This window comes from Agelaius tricolor, unplaced genomic scaffold (assembly GCF_023055355.1).
Source record: "Agelaius tricolor isolate 1412-34295 unplaced genomic scaffold, bAgeTri1.0.p SCAF_12, whole genome shotgun sequence".
NCBI classification, from domain to species: Eukaryota; Metazoa; Chordata; class Aves; order Passeriformes; family Icteridae; genus Agelaius; species Agelaius tricolor.
In genome coordinates, this window is record NW_027269272.1 from 23,802,958 (window position 1) to 23,822,443 (window position 19,486).

At 51.0% G+C, this 19,486-nt stretch overlaps 1 protein-coding gene and 1 long non-coding RNA gene across 5 annotated transcripts in view; one reads left to right on the forward strand and one right to left on the reverse strand.

Moving 5' to 3' along the window:
- LOC139595141 (uncharacterized) overlaps nt 1-13,237 on the reverse strand; it is a 53,026-nt gene extending 39,789 nt beyond the window's left edge. The window contains exon 1 of the long non-coding RNA XR_011680870.1: nt 13,104-13,237. This is a non-coding gene — a long non-coding RNA (uncharacterized lncRNA). The remainder of the gene's footprint in view (nt 1-13,103) is intronic.
- On the forward strand, nt 11,955-18,958 carry SLITRK3 (SLIT and NTRK like family member 3). Of its 4 annotated transcripts, none has more exons than XM_071438151.1 (2): nt 11,955-12,840; nt 15,958-18,958. In XM_071438151.1, exon 2 carries the CDS (start codon nt 15,976-15,978, stop codon nt 18,808-18,810), a length of 2,835 nt encoding a protein of 944 aa, XP_071294252.1. In that variant the 5' UTR covers nt 11,955-12,840; nt 15,958-15,975; the 3' UTR covers nt 18,811-18,958. The 4 variants fall into 4 exon arrangements, with proteins under 4 accessions (XP_071294252.1, XP_071294249.1, XP_071294250.1 ...); XM_071438148.1 differs by lacking the exon at nt 11,955-12,840 and adding an exon at nt 13,609-14,998; XM_071438149.1 differs by lacking the exon at nt 11,955-12,840 and adding an exon at nt 13,609-14,299 and having other exon boundaries at nt 14,413-18,958.
- The last annotated feature ends 528 nt before the right edge of the window (nt 18,959-19,486 follow it).

Genomic DNA, 19,486 nt, shown 5'->3' on the forward strand with positions numbered 1-19,486 from the left:
GTGGCTGGAAATGCCCAAGGCCAGGGGGACATCTCTGTGCTCAGTGACACAGCCTCAAAAAACCTCCTTTACCTCAGGCCTTTGCAGGAGTGGAGGTGTTGCTGAAACTCTGCAGGATCAGAGGAAAGTCTTGGTGACCTGTCTCATGAAAATTATAGGGTTTTATTGCTCCTGTTAGCAGCAGTGGGTGTTTATCATTTGTTAATCAGTCTTTACTGAACACCACAGTGGAAAGGAAGAAATTGCAGATTTCACAGCCAAAAATAGGAGGAAATGTGGATGGAACCTCCTGGGTCTATACTGAGCTCTCACAGACCTGGAAAGGGGATGTAGATCACACCACCTCTGCAAAAGCAGCAGCTCTTCACCCTCCATGCATCCTCTCCAAATTTCCCTGCACCTCTGCACCCCACAGCTTCCATGGGGAAGTTTTTCTGGTGCAGACGAGTAAATCCCAACAGCTCTGGGGCTGCTGCAAAGAGAAATTGCTGAAGCTCTGGTGGAAACAAATTCCAGCTGGTTGTAATGAAGTGATGCTCTGTCCAAGAACTCTGGGCAGGAGCTGTGCCCCTGTGCCCAGGCAGGGAACAGAAGGATGCTACACGACAGCTTAGGACTTACTGCATTGCACAGATGTCAGACACAAACTAGTACAATGTCCTCAGGGAGGGGGAAATCATTTTATGACCTATAAACCACACAAGAGAGCAAAATCAGAGGCCATTGCAAAAGGAGATGGAGAAAATCACTGCTAAACTCCCAGCCGCAATATTCTGGACTGGAGGACTGAATTCAGCAGCCCTGCCAAAATGACAGTGAGGAGATTGGAAGGGTTGGGAGCTTCTCCCCCAGAGCTGGGGGTGAGTTTGGCACTGCCCCTCTCACCCAACCCCTCAGCTCCTGTGCCCAGGGCCCTGCTGGGGACAGGCCCACCGTGTGCCATGGCCAGCACCTCCCAGAAGGAGCCAGGGCAGTGAGGGATAGAGGAAAAGCCCCGAGCTTTTCCTCAGGGAGGGGGAAATCATTTTCTGACCTATAAACCACACAAGAGAGCAAAATCAGAGGCCATTGCGGATGAAGATGGAGGAAATGCTCACTGCTAAACTCCCAGCCTTGTGCTGTCTGCATATTCTGGACTGGAGGACTGAATTCAGCAGCCAAAACGCCAGCGAGGAGATTGGGAGCTTCTCCCCCAGAGCTGGGGTTGAGTTTGGCACTGCCCCTCTCACCCAACCCCTCAGCTGATGTGCCCAGGGCCCTGCTGGGGCCAGGCCCACCGTGTGCCATGGCCAGCACCTCCCAGAAGGAGCCAGGGCAGTGAGGGATGGAGGAAAAGCCCCGAGCAGCAGCAGCAGTGCTGTGGGAATCTGTCACGGTGACACCGGCGGTACGCAGAGTCCTGCATGCTAATGATTGGTTTACAATAAAAATTACTTCAAATGCTGGATCAGAAAAAGGATGGTTCAGTCCATCAAATCGCTGTCAGCTGCAAATTAGGCTGCCCATCCCTAGGCAATGGAGAACATAATTGGCTTTGTCCATGGCTGGGTTTATTTTTATCTGTTCTGTTAAAGACAGGCTCTTGCCTCACTCGCGCTGGCACAAACAGAGAAAGAAGGCCTTGGTGCAGAAAGGCTTTTTTGCTCCTTCCACCTGCAATAAATGGGGCAAGTTACCCTTGGAATGCTAAAATTAGCCAAGGATCCTTTGAGGGACTTCTCTGTGTCAGAGCCAGGTTACCTGCATGGGAGAAAGTAGGAACAAATGGTATTTTGGTGAGAACAAATGGACTTCCAGGAGCCTTAGACTGAAATCACCTTCCAATCCAAGCAGCCAGGGCTCCAATCCAGTCAGGGTTACACAAGAGAGGCTGGAGGAGGTGGGAACCAGAATCACAGTACCTCCAGAACCTGCTCTGATTTCCTGCAGACAGGATGGAGGTGCACACACCTCCCGCCTCCCTTCCCGGGACTGATCATCCCCACCCCACCAGGCTTCCTCCCAAAAGTGCTAATGTGGGACTGAAATAACCACCAGCACACTTCCCTGGGGCTGGGGGAGGAGCTCAAACCCCTCACTGTTCCTCCCAAAGTGCCAAGGATTCTGGTTTTGGCTGCTGGGAGCACCTGTGCCCCAGGCTGGGTGTGGAAGGAGTCTCCAGCCCCAGCACCACTGCCAGACAGTCGATGTTGGGGAAGATGAAACAGGAAAGCCTGATAAATATGATTGTCTGGCAAAAGATTTTGAGAATATAGAAACTATAAACGAGATTGAAATGAATGCAAGCTTTGAGATCCCTCAGTTACTGAACAACTGGAAAACAATGGTGTGGCTGGCTGAAGGTGATCCCCTTTTGATGGAACAACACCCTCTGCTTGCAGACAGGCCCAAGGGTCACAGCAGACCCTACAGCTTGGCAGAAGGGGCCCAAAGAGGAGTTTATAGGGTTTAAAATGTAACACAGTGAGGTAATGTAATGATTCTTACAGGCTGTATGTAAATGCTGTAGGATTTGTATCTTGTACTGGATTGGTTAGTGAGAATCAGAATATTCAACACAAAAGATTTATTGTATTATAACAGGAACCTCGCTCTCTTACCCTTTTACTCTCTTACCCCTTTTACTCTCTCACCCTCTCTTCTCTCAGCCCCTCTCTTCTCTCAGGCCTGCTCTGAGCTGTGCCTGGCAGCTCCAGCAGGGCCCTGCACCCAGGCCCTCTGCAATGAACCCCAAGTTCCAGCCCTGGCTGCAGAGATCTCCCATCTCCATCCATCCCAACCATCCTACCCCCTGACACTCGTACAAGTCAAGACTTTCCAACTGTCCCTCAAATTCCTACCTCTGTCTGTAAACTCCAAATATCCCTCTCTGCTCCCCTCCCTGTGCACAAGTTGAAGTCCATGCCCTTCCCCGGGTGGCTGAGCTTTGTTAGCACATTTCCCTGGCACTGCAGGGTACAGAGAGACTCCAAAAGGGAGAATATCCACTGGAAAAAAAAAATAAATATAGCTGACTAAGTAGGAGGAGGAACAATGTCTGTCATCTTAACCTGTCTGTCATCCTAACCCAGAGAATTCTCTGCTCTACTTACTTGGCTCTGCCTTTATCCCCCTCCAACTTTAGGGCCTTTGAGCAGCACCTGGTTACCTGGGAAATCCTCTGCTCTGCTAAAGCCCTGTGAGAAATAAGGGAATGCAGGCAGAGGGAAGGTTTAGTTCTATTTCATGTTGCACCAAGTACAAAAGATCTGTCTGTGAGTAACTCCTAGGATTGTGCTCATCAGCAAAGGCCAATAATTCAGAGTGAGAACGCACTGGAGACCTCTCTGAGGTACAAATGGCTGGAAAGAATTAAAAATTATTTACTGTCCACCTACTCCTCTAGGTTTGTGTCCCAGTTTGACCACCCTTGCCTTGCTGTATGTGCAGAAATTACGGCACTGCCAGGAGATGCTGCTACTTGAAGTAGGAAGCAAAGGATAAAAAAAAATATGCTTAAGAAGATGCATTAAATAATGATCAAGGTTTCTAAGGAGCTAGTGAAAGGTAACATTGTTGTTATTGTAATTATTTTTGTTGTAGTTGTTGTTCTTGGCAGTGGTGATGATGATGAGTGCTGTTGTTTATCATTATTATTATTAAGTAGGTGAAAATCACACAGAGCAAGAGGTTTGCATCTCATCCTGGGCTGGGAGGCATCTCTGTCACTAACCTGGAGCCTTTATATTATTTCTAATATAAATGATTACATTTATAATTGAAACATTGATATTTAAATATAAAATTATAACATTGTATACTTTTTACCATTATAAAATTATAGTTTAATATAATTATTACTAGAATAATAATTTCTATTATTCTAAAATAATAGAAATCATTCTGGCACACCAAAACAATCCAGCTGTGACCTCAGTGAATCCAGCATGCAGAGGAATGCCAGGCTGGGGAGCTCTGTGCTCAGGGCTGCTGCAGATGGGCTGGGGAGGGTTTGCCCTGATAAGGCTCTCACGTGACGCTGCCTTTGGGTTGTCAGCGAAAGTCCTGCAGATTAGTGTCCCCTGAAATCTCCCTAAGCAGCTCTAATGCCCTCAAATGTGCTTGCTGTGGCTCACTGGGAAGGCTGCACGAGACCAAACATTAATTATTAGTGTAAAAATAGAATTTCTTTTGGTGATTCCCATCACCGTGCGCCGCTGAGAGCTTCGCTCCTTTCTCTCAAGTCTGGAAAGAAATTCAGGATGTGACCCTGCTGAAAACTGCAAAATTAAAATCAGAATCAAAAGATTTTTACCTTTCTGTGTAACTGAATCCAGCTGGCCTCCTCCTACCCTGCCTTGCAGTCATTTACAGATATGCAAATGGAGGGAAAGAAGTGGTGCTGTTTGCATCTGCATTACACACCAAAAAATCAGAAAATGCCTCTGTTCTCACAGCTTTGCAGAAGTTTTGCCATTCTGCTGCCTTTTTTTTTTTTTTTGACCCAGATCAACATTAAAATGTGGTTTAGTGGTATATTTAAAATGAAGGAATCATTCTCTACCTGGGCAATCCTGGTGTCACTCTAAAAACCTGAAAACTTTAACTTCTACAGGGTTTTCAGGATGCAGAAGAGCAAGGAGAGGTGGGAATGGAGCCCTGGCAGGGAGTTCCTGAGGGCCTCATCTCCCTTGTGTATTTAAGCTGGGAAATTGTTCAAGTTTGAGGGAGGGCCATCTTCAGTGGCCTTCATGTAAGGCTGGCCCCAAATGGCTCCATCAGGAATGGGTTCTTCCAAAAAAAACTACTGCTTAAATGGCAAAATAAAAGATAGCAGTTTAAACAGCACAGTGTCACAACTTATCAATGCTAACTTTGAATATTGAATAAGCAAGAAAAAAGATTTTGCACTAAACCCACCTAGAGTCCCAAAGAAGTTGCTGAAGGAAGGAGCTGGTTTAGCAGCTAAAACCCTAAAACCAGTTAGGGGATTATTTGGAACATCAAATATTGGATCTGCCTCTATGGCTTCTTCAGAAAAACAATGAAAATGGCCTGTTAAAATTAGTAACCTCTGGGAGAGCTATACTAACAATTGAGCTGAATTTATTAGGCCCTGATAAGGAGTTGTAGGTATGAAAAGGAACAATCACAGGCAGATTCACACACTCTGGTCACTGACTGGAAGCTTCTGTGTGTAAAGTTTTTGTTTCTCCAGTAGCCAGCATAGAGGGAATCCTTGTAATAATAATAATAATAATAATAATAATAATAATAATAATAATAAATAATCCTTATGTTAGAATATTTCCACCTTCAGAGTAACCTCAGTGGGAAAGTGCAAAATCTTGCTGGGAGGTGAAAACAGCTGCTGTAAACCTATTTTCATTGATTTTTTTTTTTTTTCCTAAAAGGGTTAACACAATAAAACACAATTAGCCTTGAATTATCCTGGATTTGTTGGATGTTTAGCTTGAAACATTAACATCCCCTTGGCTGCAGTGGCACCATTTCACTTCAGCCTTTCTCTTCACCCCTTGATATCACTCAACAAGGAGGGAAGGACAAATCAGACAGCACCAGCTCAAAAATATGCTCAGAATTCAGCAGCCTGATTGCTGCTGACCACCCAGAGGACAGGTGTGACACAAATTTATGGCCTTGATTGTAAACCAATATCTGCTCATTTCATTTATGAGCCCATTACATGTTTTATTTTGACAGTTCCACCGCCGTGTTCCCGCAGTCTTCTGGCCATAAACTGCTCGCAGTGGGATGTGGAGTTTATTATTTGGTGTGTGGGCACTGAGCACCCCACAAGCTGATGAACTATGGACAATTTATTCATTGGATTTTAAGCCCAGTTAAATCAAGAGCTAAAAGGGAGCCTCGCTCACACTCCCTGCAACTGCAAACATTTGAAACTGTGAAAGCGGGGAGGAAATTGTTATGGATTTTACATTCCAACGTTACACTCATGCCTAAGATTTTATCTCTATTCAGGAATTCCAGTGCTCAGAGCTCGCTGTAAATCTGCTGATTTGAGATATTTTTTCCCAAAGTTCTTGTTTCTGGAAGGTGACTTCCCAAGGAGATGGTAGGTCCCAGCTATGCAGCCAGCCAGGGGGAGATGGATGGTGCAGAAAGAGAGAAAATGAATGGAAAATAAAAACCCTAAACACAAGGACCTTGAAAACTTGAAGATGTGCACAAATAATCCAGGAATGCAGGTGTGCAGGCATGTGGGTGTTTGTGTATCCATATATCCATGTATATACTTCCAAGAAGATGATTTTAGCCAATTCCATGAATTCAGGGCCTGGATATGAAATGCCCAGAGCATGAGTTAACCATGTTGAACAAGAAACCTTCAATTCTTTCATGTTACATTTTTGATGTCATTGTTTCTATTGGAATCTGGTTCCAAATCTGCTTTTTACTGGATTTTCCTCCTGTTTTAATTGACAATGTATTTATTTTAAGGAGTGTAGTATATGGTCACAAACAATGTCAGTCAACATGAACAGCCACAGGATTGTGGGGTTCTGACCTCCTTAGTCAGTCTCTGCCATCCTCTCCATCAAATATATTTGATATCAATCTTTCTAGTTCCAAATTAAGACCAATTTCTTGTTCTCACTCTGATGTTATTTGAGAGAGCAAAATGTTCCCTTTACTTTTCAACATAATTTTGTATAATTCAAAAGTATTGTCATTTTCCTTCCACTCTTCCATTCAGAACCATCCTAATTTACTTTTTCCTGGATGAGTCTGACTTCCTAGACCTCTGATTCTATTTGTACATCCACAATGACTCCCTGGATGCAGTGACCAAAAACGACAGTTCCAAAGTTCCTGGTGAAAGAAATTTGGCCTTTTGTAAAATTGCCAAAAGCCTTGGAATTAGAAAAAGAAAACCAGCAATTTTCCTCTTCAACAAAATTAGAGAAGGAATCAGGGAACTCCTGCATGTAAAGTAGCCACGAAATTTGATTTCTGATGGCAATTTCCAGAAGGATTCCTGGCTGGTGGGAAAGAGGGAGAGCAGTTCTCTTCCAGAGGTCACTTAGAGCTGGAGGCTGAGCAGGACACTCAGCTCGTTCTGGCTCTCACCATTTCATAATTTTAGCATAAGAAAAATTATATCCTAAGTGCCTGCTAATGAGTTAATGCACCATGCACAGGAAACCCAAGCATTGCAGTGTTTGGTGTTAGGAGGGAGCCACAAGTTCAGGCCCCAGATCTCTTTGGCCATTTTTAGAGGTGCATTAGTCCACAGCTTCCATTAGGGATAAGTGAAATGGGAGTGAGTCAGCTCATCTTGAACTTCCCAGCTGAGCCTATTTTGGATGAAAGGTCACCTTCTGTCATTGGGAGCAAAGACAAAATTGGGGCAAGACTGGCAAGAGCAGAGCAGACATCATTGCCACCATCCCCTCCATTTCTGGTGAATTCCTTTTCCTATGAGATTAAAATGACTTCATCTCACTGCCTCTGAGCAATCAGCTCTGTCTCCATGTCCCAATTGTCCTCAAAGAGGAATCATGGAATCCCAGACTGGTTTGGGTTGGAAAGGACCTCAAAGCCCATCCAGTGCCACCCCTGCCATGGCAGGGACACCTCCCACTGTCCCAGGTGCTCCAAGCCCCAGTGTCCAACCTGGCCCTGGGCAATTCCAGGGATCCAGGGAGAAGCTTTGGGGTGAGCTCAGAGTGGCCTGAAGAACTGCAGGAAAGATGGAGAGAGACTTTGGGGAAGGGATGGAGGGACAGGACACAGGGAATGGCTTCCACTGACCCAGAGTAGGGATTAAAATGTAATAGAAAGCACCAAATTGCCACAGCTGCTCTGGGCACCCTGTGCCAGGGCCTGCCCGCCCTCACAGCCAGGAATTTCTTCCCAATATCCCATCAATCCCTATTCTGGGTCAGTGGAAGCCATTCCCTGTGTCCTGTCCCTCCATCCCTTCTCCAAAGTCTCTCTCCATGTTTCCTGCAGCTCCTCCAGGCCACTCTGAGCTCACCCCAAAGCTTCTCCTCTCCAGGCTGGACAACCCCAGTTCTCCAGCCTTTCCTCCCAGCAGAGCTGCTCCATCCCTCTGCTCATCCTGGAGCCTCCTAAGAACCATGCAAGGAGTGGTGCTGCCAGGGATCTCAGGAAAAGGAGAAGTAACAGCAGTAAACAGAAAATTCTGGCACCACTGGACTGAACGGAAGTGGCACCACTGACATCACTAAAAGTAGGCTCAAGTCTGATCTGAAAAGCAATTTAGCATATGAGCTTTTCTTTCCAAATGAGCAGTAAGTGCCTTCCTTCACCCAGAATTCGGTGCTTTCTATTACATTTTAAATTGATTGGCTTTATGGCCCAGTCCTGGGGAATTGCCCTAGCATGATCTTGTCTGGCTCGTGTTTCTAATTCTGGCAACTCTAAATCCAGATGCCCTGAAAATCCAGGCTGTTGCTTACAGCACATACTGGAGGTTAATCTCCATTTTTGTGTACCCAGGCAAAATCCAGGAATTGGGATGTATGGAAGATTAGCCCACAAGGTGAAAAGGAAATGAAGCCAAAAGAGAAATTGCAATAGAAAATATCCACATGCAGAGGGTGGAGGTGTCAAAATAAACCACAACCGTTATTCCACAACAAGAATTCAAACAGGTTTTTTTTTGCATTATCTAAGATTTTTCTAACGGGAACAATGAAGTTGCCATCTGAAGGTGTCTGTGGGCAGTGGATGGAGAGATTCAGAAAACACAGTTCCAGGTCCATGCTCTTCCTCTGTGTGGTCCTTGCTCAGCCTCATTTTGGACATTAAAACCTCCACTTGGGCTGCCAGGTGACAAGAAGCCTCTCTACTGAACAAAAAGGGTTAAAAAGGCTGCAGGAGGTTGTTGTGATGGAGGAAAGGAGGTTGTGGACTCTTCTCCAGGTGATAGAACAAGAAGAAACAGCTTTTGGTCGTGCTAGGAGAGGTTTAGATTGGGTATTACAGAAAATTTCTTCACCAAAAGGGTTCTCAAGCACTGGAAGAGGCTGCTCAGGGAAGTGGTGGCATCACCATGCCTGAAACTGAATAAAAAATGTCTTGATGTCCATTAGGGACGTGGTTTAGTCCTGGGTTAGTGGTTGGACTCGATGATCTTAGAGATCTTTCCCAAGCTGAGTGGCTCCATGATTCCAGGATGCGGCTGCAGAATTCTGTGCAGGATGGGAAGGGCTGGGGGAGCCCTCCCAGGGCTGGAGGGTGGCTCAGAACTCTCACTTTGGGTGGGACACATCACCCTGGGGCATTATTTTGCCTTGGATCCATGCATGAAATTCCAGCTGCTGCCAGAGGAAGCTGTGTGTGCCCACCCAGGGCTGTGAATCATCCCAGGAAAGGCTCATATATAAGTGGAGTGTGGAGGGTTTTTTGACATTGGCTATAATAAATATCAGCACATTTAGAAAAAAAAAAAATAAAATTGTGGGCTTAAAGGGAGGAAAAAAGCTACAGCTGAGTGTGGTTCACTAGAAGGAAATACCCAAGGCTGTTGAAACATTAGATAAAAAACTGATCTTGAAATGTCAGGAATCAGTGAGGATAACAACTGTCAATTTTGTCCAATAAAACCTCCCTTTTATTTTGCCTACTTTTCTCTTTTATTTTTAATAGCTATCCCTTAAAAATGCTGCACTCACAATTTGCTGGTATTTGCTGTTCTGTTTTAATGCTGTCTATTAGTTCTTCTCTCCTTTCCTTTTAATATTTACACATATCATCAAATGCTGGGCAAAATTTCTCTGCTGGAAAAAAAAAAAAAATCCCATGAGTGTAAACCAATTACAAATAACTTGCTACTGAGGGCATGGCTGGGCTTTCTGTGCTGCTCCAGTGTCCCATTGAGTTTCAAGTAGCTGAGGACACTTTTATATTAGAAATAATCCATGTTAATATCATTTGGTGCATTGTTATTTCTCAACATCATCAGAAAATAGCACAACTGTCCTAAATTAAAAAAAAAAAAATCAAGTTATGCTTTAATAAATAACTGATAATGAGGGCGCTGAGAAAAAATTGTGGCCAGGAACATCAGTTTGACATAAGCTACTCCAGCCTGAAGGATTCCAGCTGGAAAAGCCCAGTTTAAAATTCTAACACTTCCTCCATTTCATGTGCACTCAGCAATGCTCATGCAGCTCAGATAATCCGAGCCTGTATTTTGTATATGGTGTGGCAAATGCCAGCAGTGTATGGAAAATAGGATCCAGAGCAGCCAGAACGGGATGAAGGGAGCTCAGCAGCACCTGAGCCTTGGGCTGAGCTCTCCCAGTGCAAGCAGGACCCTCCAGCAGTCAGGGGAACCTCTGCAGGGGCTTGAGGGGGACAGGACAAACCCCCTGCATCCAATTTGGGACCCCTGGTAGCGAGGCTGAGCTGTTGATGCAGCAGCAAGAGAGGTCATGGTCCCTGAAACACCCCTGGGACAATGTGACAGAGATTTAATTGAAATAGTCTCTTCCAGAACAGGGCTAGAGGTAAATTCCAGCTGATGGTTCTGTTCCCCTGTCCGTGTTTGATAAATTAATTAAGGAACAGAGAGGGAATAAGAAAAGTGAAGCCTCATAAACTGCTTCACTAACTGCTGCACAGAGAAGACTCTCAATTCTTGATTTTTCCTCTATCAACATTTTCAAAAACACTAACATTTCTTCTTCTTCTTGAGTAATATCTAATATAGAATCCCAAGAATATTTGAAAGGGAGAGGGGAACCTCAATACTGAATATGAAGACACTGTGCAATATAGAAATCTCATGGGGACAAGGAGAGGGGTCATCAGGGCAGGGAGGGAGGTTAAGCTGAGCTTTGAGCCCAGTCTAATGGCATGAGCCTCTCATAGCCTGTGCAGCTGGGAGTGTTTCTGCCCAGGGCCACTCTCTGTGTGCTGGAGAGCTCAGCTCTGTGCTCTGCACAGCCCAGCACCCTGGCCTTCCCTAAATTCCAGGGTTCCCATGTTCCACTGAGGAGCATGGCAGGGAGAGCCATGGGATATTCCTTCTGAGCCCTCCTGGAGCATGGGCTGGCAGCTCTGGCACCCAGGAGATGCCAGCAGGCATCAATGATCCCATCAGGGATCAGCACACCCCGCTGGGGCCACCCTGGGCTCCCCACAGCTTCTCCTGCCCTGGAGGCCACCCCTGAGTGCCCAGCAGGGCTTTTGGGCAGAAATGCAGCTGGAGCTGTGTCCAAACCCTGCCCACACTCGGACCCGGCACCCCCAAACTGCTCCTGACCTTACCAAACCCAGCCAGCTGGGAAGCAGCTCCCATTTGCCATAATTACAGCAGAGCTGCCCTCCCCCTTGCACTATTTATTGCTTTTGCCCTTGCCGTGGATTGCTGGAGACAGAGACACTATTAAAGCTCAGAATATTTCTTTCTGGACAGTCAGGGCGAGCTTTGGGAGAAAACTCCCTGTTTTCTCTCCACCACTGCCCCTTCTGCTGGTAAGGGCAGGGCAGGGCAGGGGATGGTTCCCACTGCAGGCTGCCTGGAGCACTCCGTGCCTGCTGAGCAGCGACTGCAGCAGGGGAACGCTCTCCTCTGGTGGAACAGAACCGTGTAAGGATGTTTCTGCAAGGCACACTAATTGCCCAAGCACCCACCTCTAAGTTGGTTCTCCTCCCTTATTCTCACAATAAGAAGGGAAAGGTGCATTTCGGTGATGACAGCTGAGGCTGCCAAGAGGCAGCCAAAGGGCACCTGCCAGCTCCCACCCTGCTGACAGCATCCCCACAGCTCCAGGATGGGCTCTGGCAAGGAGATAGCTGGCTTGCCAATAATAATAATTATCATTAATAAGCGAGTGACGTCCTAATCTTGGTTACATCAGCCGTACCCTTCCCCGGAGCTGCTGCCAGTCACACTCACACCGAGCACGGCCAAGGGCCGGGAGCTGCTGAGGCTGGAGGGAGATGCAGGGGATGGCCCGCGGTGACTTCTGCCTCCTGGCTGAGGGGACAAGGGGACATGGCCTGGACAAACCCCGGGAGAGCCGCCTCTCTGTGTCCATTTGAGGCTCCTCAGCCCTCCGGGAAACCGCGGGGGCATAAAGGATGGGAAGGGAGGTGCGGGGCCGTCCCCTCCCTCCTCCTCCCCCGGGCATCCCGCGGGGCTGTGCCGTGTCACAGCCGGGCAGGGGGCACAGGGGTGTCCGTGTGTCCTGCGGGGCACCCGGCGGGATGTCCGTCCATCCCCGCAGCGCTCCGCGCTCCGCATTCCAGGGCCATCCCTGCCCTGTGCCAGCCCCTCCGCACAGCCCGACGGCAGCAGCTCTGGCGAGGAAAACGAGCGAAATTCGGGGCCGTTTGGCAAAGTTGCAAGGTCAGGGCTCCCCCCGCGCCCCCCGACCCTGCCCCACGGGCGGCATCCATGGGGAAGGGGGGGCTGCCCCCCAAACCCAGCGGGGTTTGCTGCCTTAGGTGCCTTTCCTGAGTTGCTGCCGAGCCCGCCAAGGTGCGAGCTTGTTGCGAGAACAAACTGTTGTGATTCCCCCTCCGGCCCTTTTTCCCCGCCTCCCCCCCGTTCCGAACGGGGGGTGTCGGTGCACGGAGCCTGCCGTACCCCATGTCGCTCCCGCGTCAGAAAATGAATGATGCAGCAATTTAATTAGGAGCGAGCGGTGCGTCCATATTGCACCGGCGGAGGAGAGCTCGGCAGCCGGGGGAAGATGCTGCGTGTCCGCGGGCGCGGAGGCTGCTCCCCTGCCCGCGCAGAGCGGCCCCGGGCCGGCGGGAGCCCGCGGAGCCCCCGGCACCTCCCGCCCGCTCCCGCGGCTCTGCCCCCGAACTTTTCGCTCCCGAGCCGCGGTTCCAGTTAAGTCTCTCCCGGCCGAGCCACCGCGGGGTGCGGGAGGGGGGTGCGGGATGCCCCGGGAGTTACGCGCGGATGAGTGCGCGGGTGCGGACAGCGGGGATGCGCGGAGCAGCGCGGGGCTCACCGCCCGCCCTGCCCGCAGCAATTCCCACCCGGCCGGGGGCAGGCAGAGCCCCCGCAGCCCCCCGAGCCCCCCGCGCATCTCCCGCACCAACTTTCGCCCCCCTCCGCGGATCCGCCGCGCCCCGCGCAGCCCCGTTACCTGCGGCGGCTCCCGGGGCGGGCGGGCACCGCGGGCGCGGCCCCTCCGCCTCCGCGCACACGCCGGGAGGACGCGGGAGGTGCGCGGTGTCTCCCCGAGGTGTTCGGCTCTGCGGGAAGCTGCGGGATCCCGGCGAGGCTCGGGGCGGGAGCGGCCCCGGGACGGGCGGGCAGCACCGGGCGGAGCAGGCGGTGATGCGGGGGCAGCGGGGCGGCCGGAGCGGGACCCCCGCGCTGCTCCCCGCCGCAGCCCTCGGCTGGCACTCGCAGTCAGAGCAGCTTTGATTTCCTCCAGACTTGGGCTTTTTGTTCCCTTTTTTTCCCCCTCTTTTTTTTTTTTTTTTTGGAAAGGGGGGTGGGTGCAAATTCTGCCCCATCCCGGCGGCTTTTTTTCCCCCCTCTCTGATTCTTCTCAGGTTTTTTTCCTCCCCCATCTGCCCGTTTCCCACTTCCCTTCCTATCCGCCAAGCAGCCCCCTCCTTCCCTCTTAAAAAAAAAAAAAAAAAAAAAAAAGGAGGAAAAAAAAAAAAGGATAGGGAAAAAAAAAAAAAAAGGCAAGGGAAAAAAAAACTGTGTAGTCAGGGCTTCCCAAATGCGCGCCCCCGACCTGGAGCCGAGCGCGCCCCCTCCGTTTGTTCCCCTTCTTGAAGCTGATTTTCATGACGTGGAGGAGCCTGATCCAGGGCAGGAGCGGCAGCGCACACACACACACACACGCACACACACTCGCACACACGCACACGGCCCCGCAGCGCCCCGCACCCGCGCACAGCCGCGCACCGCGCCCGGCGCCCGCTCCGCGCTGCCGCTGCTGCTGCTGCCCGGGGAAGGCGGCGGCGGCGCTGGAGCCTGCAGCAGCCCCTCTCCTCCCTCCTCCATTGAGTGTGCCAAACAGCAGCTCTGCATCCTAAAAAGGATCATTGAGGGGCTCATTGCATTCCCAGCACGTTTCAGGCTTGCTTCTTTTTTTTTTTTTTTCCTCTCCTTTTTTTTTTTAATCTTTTTTTTTTTTTTCCTTTTGCCTCAGCTTCAGCAGGAGTAGAGAGAGAGGGAGAGAGAGCCACAGAGAGGGAGAGGCAGAGACAAACCAGCAATCTTTAAACTCGAGCTTTCTTTTTTTCCCCCTTCCTTTCTTTTGCCTTTTTTTTTTTTTTTTTTTTTTTGGTAACGATGTGCTAAAATCTCTCCTGCAAACCGGTAAGTACAACCTTTCTGGATCCTTTTGTTTCCGCCTAGGGTCAAAGACACCCCCCTCTTCCAAAAAGAAGATATAATAATCCTCTTTATTTATTTTTTTATTTTTATTACAGCCCTTGCAGAAGAGAAAGAACTTAAGTGGCTAATATTTTGCAAAGGAGACAGAGAGATTGATACTGCAATATAGCTCTCGTCTCTCTCCCTTCTCCCCAATTAGATGCTGGTTTTAATTGCAGGGGGTATTTCTCTTTTCGTGCTTTCAACCATCTCCTCTTTCCCACAGGGGAGGGTTTCATTTGCAAGTTGATCCTAAGGATTTCTGTTCCTCTGGCATTTCTCTCCCCTAAATGCATCTTTCTGCTCTTAAGTTTACGGATGGGGGGCAATTTTTTCTAGTTCTTACACGAGGAAGGCAAAAAGGACCTTTTTATTGGGAGATTGAGACTAAAAGCAATGATCGCTCCGAATCATTCTAATGGGCATTTCAGGGATTCAAGGAAGGCTGCATCACCACTGGTATTATTCCCATCCTTAGCGTTTCCCTGTGCCCATACATTTAAAATATCTGGTGAAAGGAAGGGTGAAACCATATGTTGAAGGAGCTGCATCTCATTAGGGCAGTATTATTTTCATCTGATTGGAGAAGAATGGTGTCTTCATTCGGAATCGTGTATAGTAGGATAGAGAATTTATCGGCTGGTAAGTGTCAAGGTTTTTTTTTTTTTTTCTTCCACTTTCAGCTTTTTAACCGGGTCTCCTGCTTGGTCCTGGGGGCACAAAATGCCCTAATCCAAGGCAGGCTGAGCGTTTCAATCCTAGGTGCCTCTTCAGCTGTCACTTCCCTTTAGATCTGCTGATCGCATGGGCATGTGCTTTAGAAAGATTAATCATCTCTAAATGCTTTAATCAGCTAAAATGACTAATATGTGGTGTGTATTTATCTGATAATATACCGGTTGCATTAATTCACCGGGGCGCGTTCGCGAGGGGAAGATTTCCTTCCCAATCAGGGTCGTTAACCATTTACTCCGGTGAAGATGCTGTGGGGATTTCTGAGGGGAGCCGTTCTGCCAGGGACACCAGCACAGCTCGCACATTCCCTGCAACTCGCGTGTGGAACGCATCGAGCCGGGAGGGAGGGAGGGAGGGAGGGAGGAAGGAGATCTGAGGGTGGAGGTCCAATAACTTTGGGAGTTTGCATGGATGAAGGATGTGGTGCGACAATGGAGAAATGTGCCCGCACTTGGTGTGCTTCCCCCCCGGAGTCGAGGCGGGCTGTGATGGCTCCCGGGCTAAAACTGCAGCCGGGGATGAGATGCGGGCAGTTCCCAAGCCTGGGAAACGTGGAGAGACGCAACACGTTCGGTGTGCTCGTGGTGCCGTGCGGGGCTGCATGTGCTGTCCTCTTTATAGGTGGCATTTACCACGGGGAGGGGAGCGAGGCAGGCTGCTATCGCGTGATGCAGCCCTCTAACATCTCCCAAGTATAAATCAGGGCAAGGCTCACCCAGCCGACACCCCTGGAGTTGGTTGGGAACGTCTGCCCAACAATTGCTGAACTTTCCAGGAGCCCGACATGAGTCCAGAAGGTAGGGGCTTAGGGGAAGGAGAGGGGCAGGGCAGAAATACTGAAATCTGTGTTTCTCTTCCCGTTGCAGTTTTGTAAACACCAACAAATGATGAAACCTTCCACGGCAGAGAGGCTTCATAAAGGAAGGATGTTGTGGATAATTCTTCTAAGCACAATTGCTCTAGCATGGACTACACCTATTCCCTTGATAGAGGACTCGGAGGAACTGGATGAGCCCTGCTTTGATCCATGTTACTGTGAAGTGAAGGAGAGCCTTTTCCATATACATTGTGACAACAAGGGATTTATAAATATTAGTCAGATAACAGAGTCGTGGTCGAGACCTTTTAAACTTTATCTGCAGAGGAATTCCATGAGGAAATTGTACACCAACAGTTTTCTTCACTTGAACAATGCTGTATCTATTAACCTTGGGAACAATGCACTGCAGGACATTCAGACGGGGGCTTTTAACGGGCTCCGAGTTCTGAAGAGGTTGTATTTGCACGAAAACAAATTGGACATTTTCAGGAACGACACTTTCCTGGGTTTGGAAAGTCTGGAATATCTGCAGGCAGATTACAATGTCATTAAACGGATTGAAAGCGGGGCATTTCGAAACCTAAGTAAATTGAGGGTCCTTATCCTAAATGACAATCTTATCCCCATGCTTCCCACCAATTTATTTAAGTCTGTGTCCTTAACCCACTTGGACTTGCGGGGGAACCGCCTCAAAGTCCTTTCGTACCGCGGGATGTTGGACCACATTGGCAGGAGCCTGATGGAGATCCAGCTGGAGGAGAACCCGTGGAACTGTACGTGCGAGATCGTGCAGCTCAAGAGCTGGCTGGAGCGCATCCCCTACACCGCTCTGGTGGGGGACATCACCTGCGAGACCCCCTTCCACTTCCACGGGAAGGACCTGCGGGAGATCAAGAGGAGCAAGCTCTGCCCCATGCTGTCCGACTCCGAGGTGGAAGCCAGCCTGGGCATCCCTCAGCTGTCCTCCAGCAAGGAGAACGCGTGGCCTACCAAGCCTTCCTCCATGCTGTCCTCCTTCCATTTCACCGCTTCCTCTGTTGAGTACAAAACGTCCAACAAGCAGCCCAAGCCCACCAAGCAGCCCCGGGCACCCCGGCCTCCCCCGACCCCCCGTGGCCTGTACCCGGGGCCCAACCAACCTCCCGTGGCTGCCTACCAGACCCGGCCCCCCATCCCCATCATCTGCCCCACCGGCTGCTCTTGCAGTTTGCACATCAACGACCTGGGCCTGACGGTCAACTGCAAGGAGCGGGGATTCCACAACATCTCCGAGCTCCTGCCCAGGCCCTTGAACGCCAAGAAGCTGTACCTGAGCGGGAATTTGATCCAGAAAATCTACCGCTCCGATTTCTGGAATTTTTCCTCCTTGGATCTCTTACACCTGGGGAACAACCGGATCTCCTACGTGCAGGACGGGGCGTTCATCAACCTGCCGAACCTCAAGAGCCTGTACCTGAACGGGAACGACATCGAGCGGCTCACCCCGGGCATGTTCCGGGGCCTGCAGAGTTTGCATTACCTGTACTTCGAGTACAACCTTATCAGGGAAATCCAGCCGGCGGCCTTCAGCCTCATGCCCAACCTGAAGCTCCTCTTCCTCAACGACAACCTGCTCCGCACGCTGCCCACCGACGCCTTCGCCGGCACCTCCCTGGCGCGCCTCAACCTGCGCAACAACCACTTCTTGGCGCTGCCGGTGGCCGGGGTGCTGGAGCACCTGCACGCCATCGTGCAGATCGACCTGAAGCTCAACCCCTGGGACTGCACCTGCGACCTGGTGCCGCTCAAGCAGTGGCTGGAGGCGCTCAGCTCCGTCAGCGTGGTGGGCGAGGTGCTGTGCGCCAGCCCCGAGCCGCTGGCCCGCCGCGACCTGCGCTCGCTGGAGCTGGCCGCGCTGTGCCCCGCCGCCCTGCGCCCCGCCGCCGCCGCCTCGCCGCCCGCCGCCGCCCCGCCGCCGCCCGCCGCCACCGGCGCGGCCGCCTACGAGCTGCCCCCGGCCGCCGCGGCCGCGGCCGTGCCGCTCTCCGTGCTCATCCTCAGCCTCCTCGTCCTCTTCTTCTCCGCCGTGCTGGTGGCCGCCGGGCTCTTCGCCTTCGTGCTGCGCCGCCGCCGGCGGAAGCTGCCGTTCCGCGGCCCGCGGGCGGAGGCGGCGGACCTGGGCGCGGTGCCGCTGCGCTGCCCGCGCCTCTTCCCCGAGGGCGGCGGCGGCGGCGGCGGGGGCGGCGGCGGCGGCAGCGGGGGGGGCCCCGGGGAGCGCTCCCCGGAGAAGGCGCCCCCGGCGGGCCACGTCTACGACTACATCCCGCACCCGGTGACCCAGATGTGCAACAACCCCATCTACAAGCCGCGCGAGGAGGAAGAGGCGGCGGGCGGCGGCGGCGGCGGCGAGGCGGCCGAGCTGCTGCGGGGCGGCGGCGAGCGCGGCTTCGCCCACCCCGCCGCCCCCGCCGCCGCGCCGGAGCCGGGCAGCAGCTACCGCACCTTGCTGGAGAAGGAGCAGGAGTGGAGCCTGGCCGTGTCCAGCTCGCAGCTCAACACCATCGTGGCCGTGCACCCCCAGCACCCCGCGGGCGGAGGGCTGGCGGCGGGCGCGCTCGGGGCGGCGGCGGCGGGGGGAGCCCCGCGGGACCGCGACCGCCCGCCGCCCTGCGCCGTGGGGTTCGTGGACTGCCTCTACGGCACAGTGCCCAAGCTGAAGGAACTGCACGTCCACCCCCCCGGGATGCAATACCCGGACCTGCAGCAGGACGCCCGGCTGAAGGAGACCCTGCTCTTCGCGGCCGGCAAGGGCTTCCCGGACCACCAAACCCCCACAAGCGAATACCTCGAGTTAAGGGCCAAACTCCAAACCAAGCCGGATTACCTCGAAGTCCTGGAGAAGACCACGTACCGGTTCTGACCGCCGCCCCGCCGCCCGCCCGGCCCCGCCGCCCGCGAGCAGAGGATCCAGCTGTGCGCTCTGCCCCGCCAGATGTGCGCGCTGCGGGGCAGGGCCCTTCTCAGATCAGTAATCGACGAAGTGCCTTCGCAGACTTTTGCCAGCAGATGTTAATCAATCATTATTTTTTATACTGAAACTGAGACTTTGACTGTGCCATGTCTAAAGGTATATTATTATTATTATATTATTATTATTATTATCGGGGATCTTTGTATTGATCCTGATTAAGTAAATTCTATGTGTGTCTCTTTCTCTCTTTTTTCTTTTCCCTTTTCTTTTATTTTCTTTATTCTTGTTGTTTGTTTTGTTCGTTGGCTCTTTTTTTGTCCTTTTTTTTTTTTTCTTTTTCCGTTGGCAGTAAACTTCCTTGATATTTTCCCTTGGAGGGGAAGGGGAGGGAAGATGGCATTTTCTGGCCTGCTTTCTTCTTGCCCATCATGGCACAGATTCTGTACATTTATTTAAAAGAGAGAAAAAAAAATAATGCAAAGAAGCAAACGAGCGCAGTTTGCTGCATGCCTGGAAACTGCAAGAGGGAAGGGAGGGGAGGGTCTTGCTCGAATGTCTCACTCTTGTCTCTCTCCCTCCCTCGCACGCACACTCCTCACCCTCACCCTCCGCCAGCCCAGCCCCT

What these genes read in the sequence shown, in the direction of transcription:
- SLITRK3 (XM_071438151.1), top strand. Translation starts at nt 15,976, where the DNA reads ATGATGAAACCTTCCACGGCAGAGAGGCTTCATAAAGGAAGGATGTTG.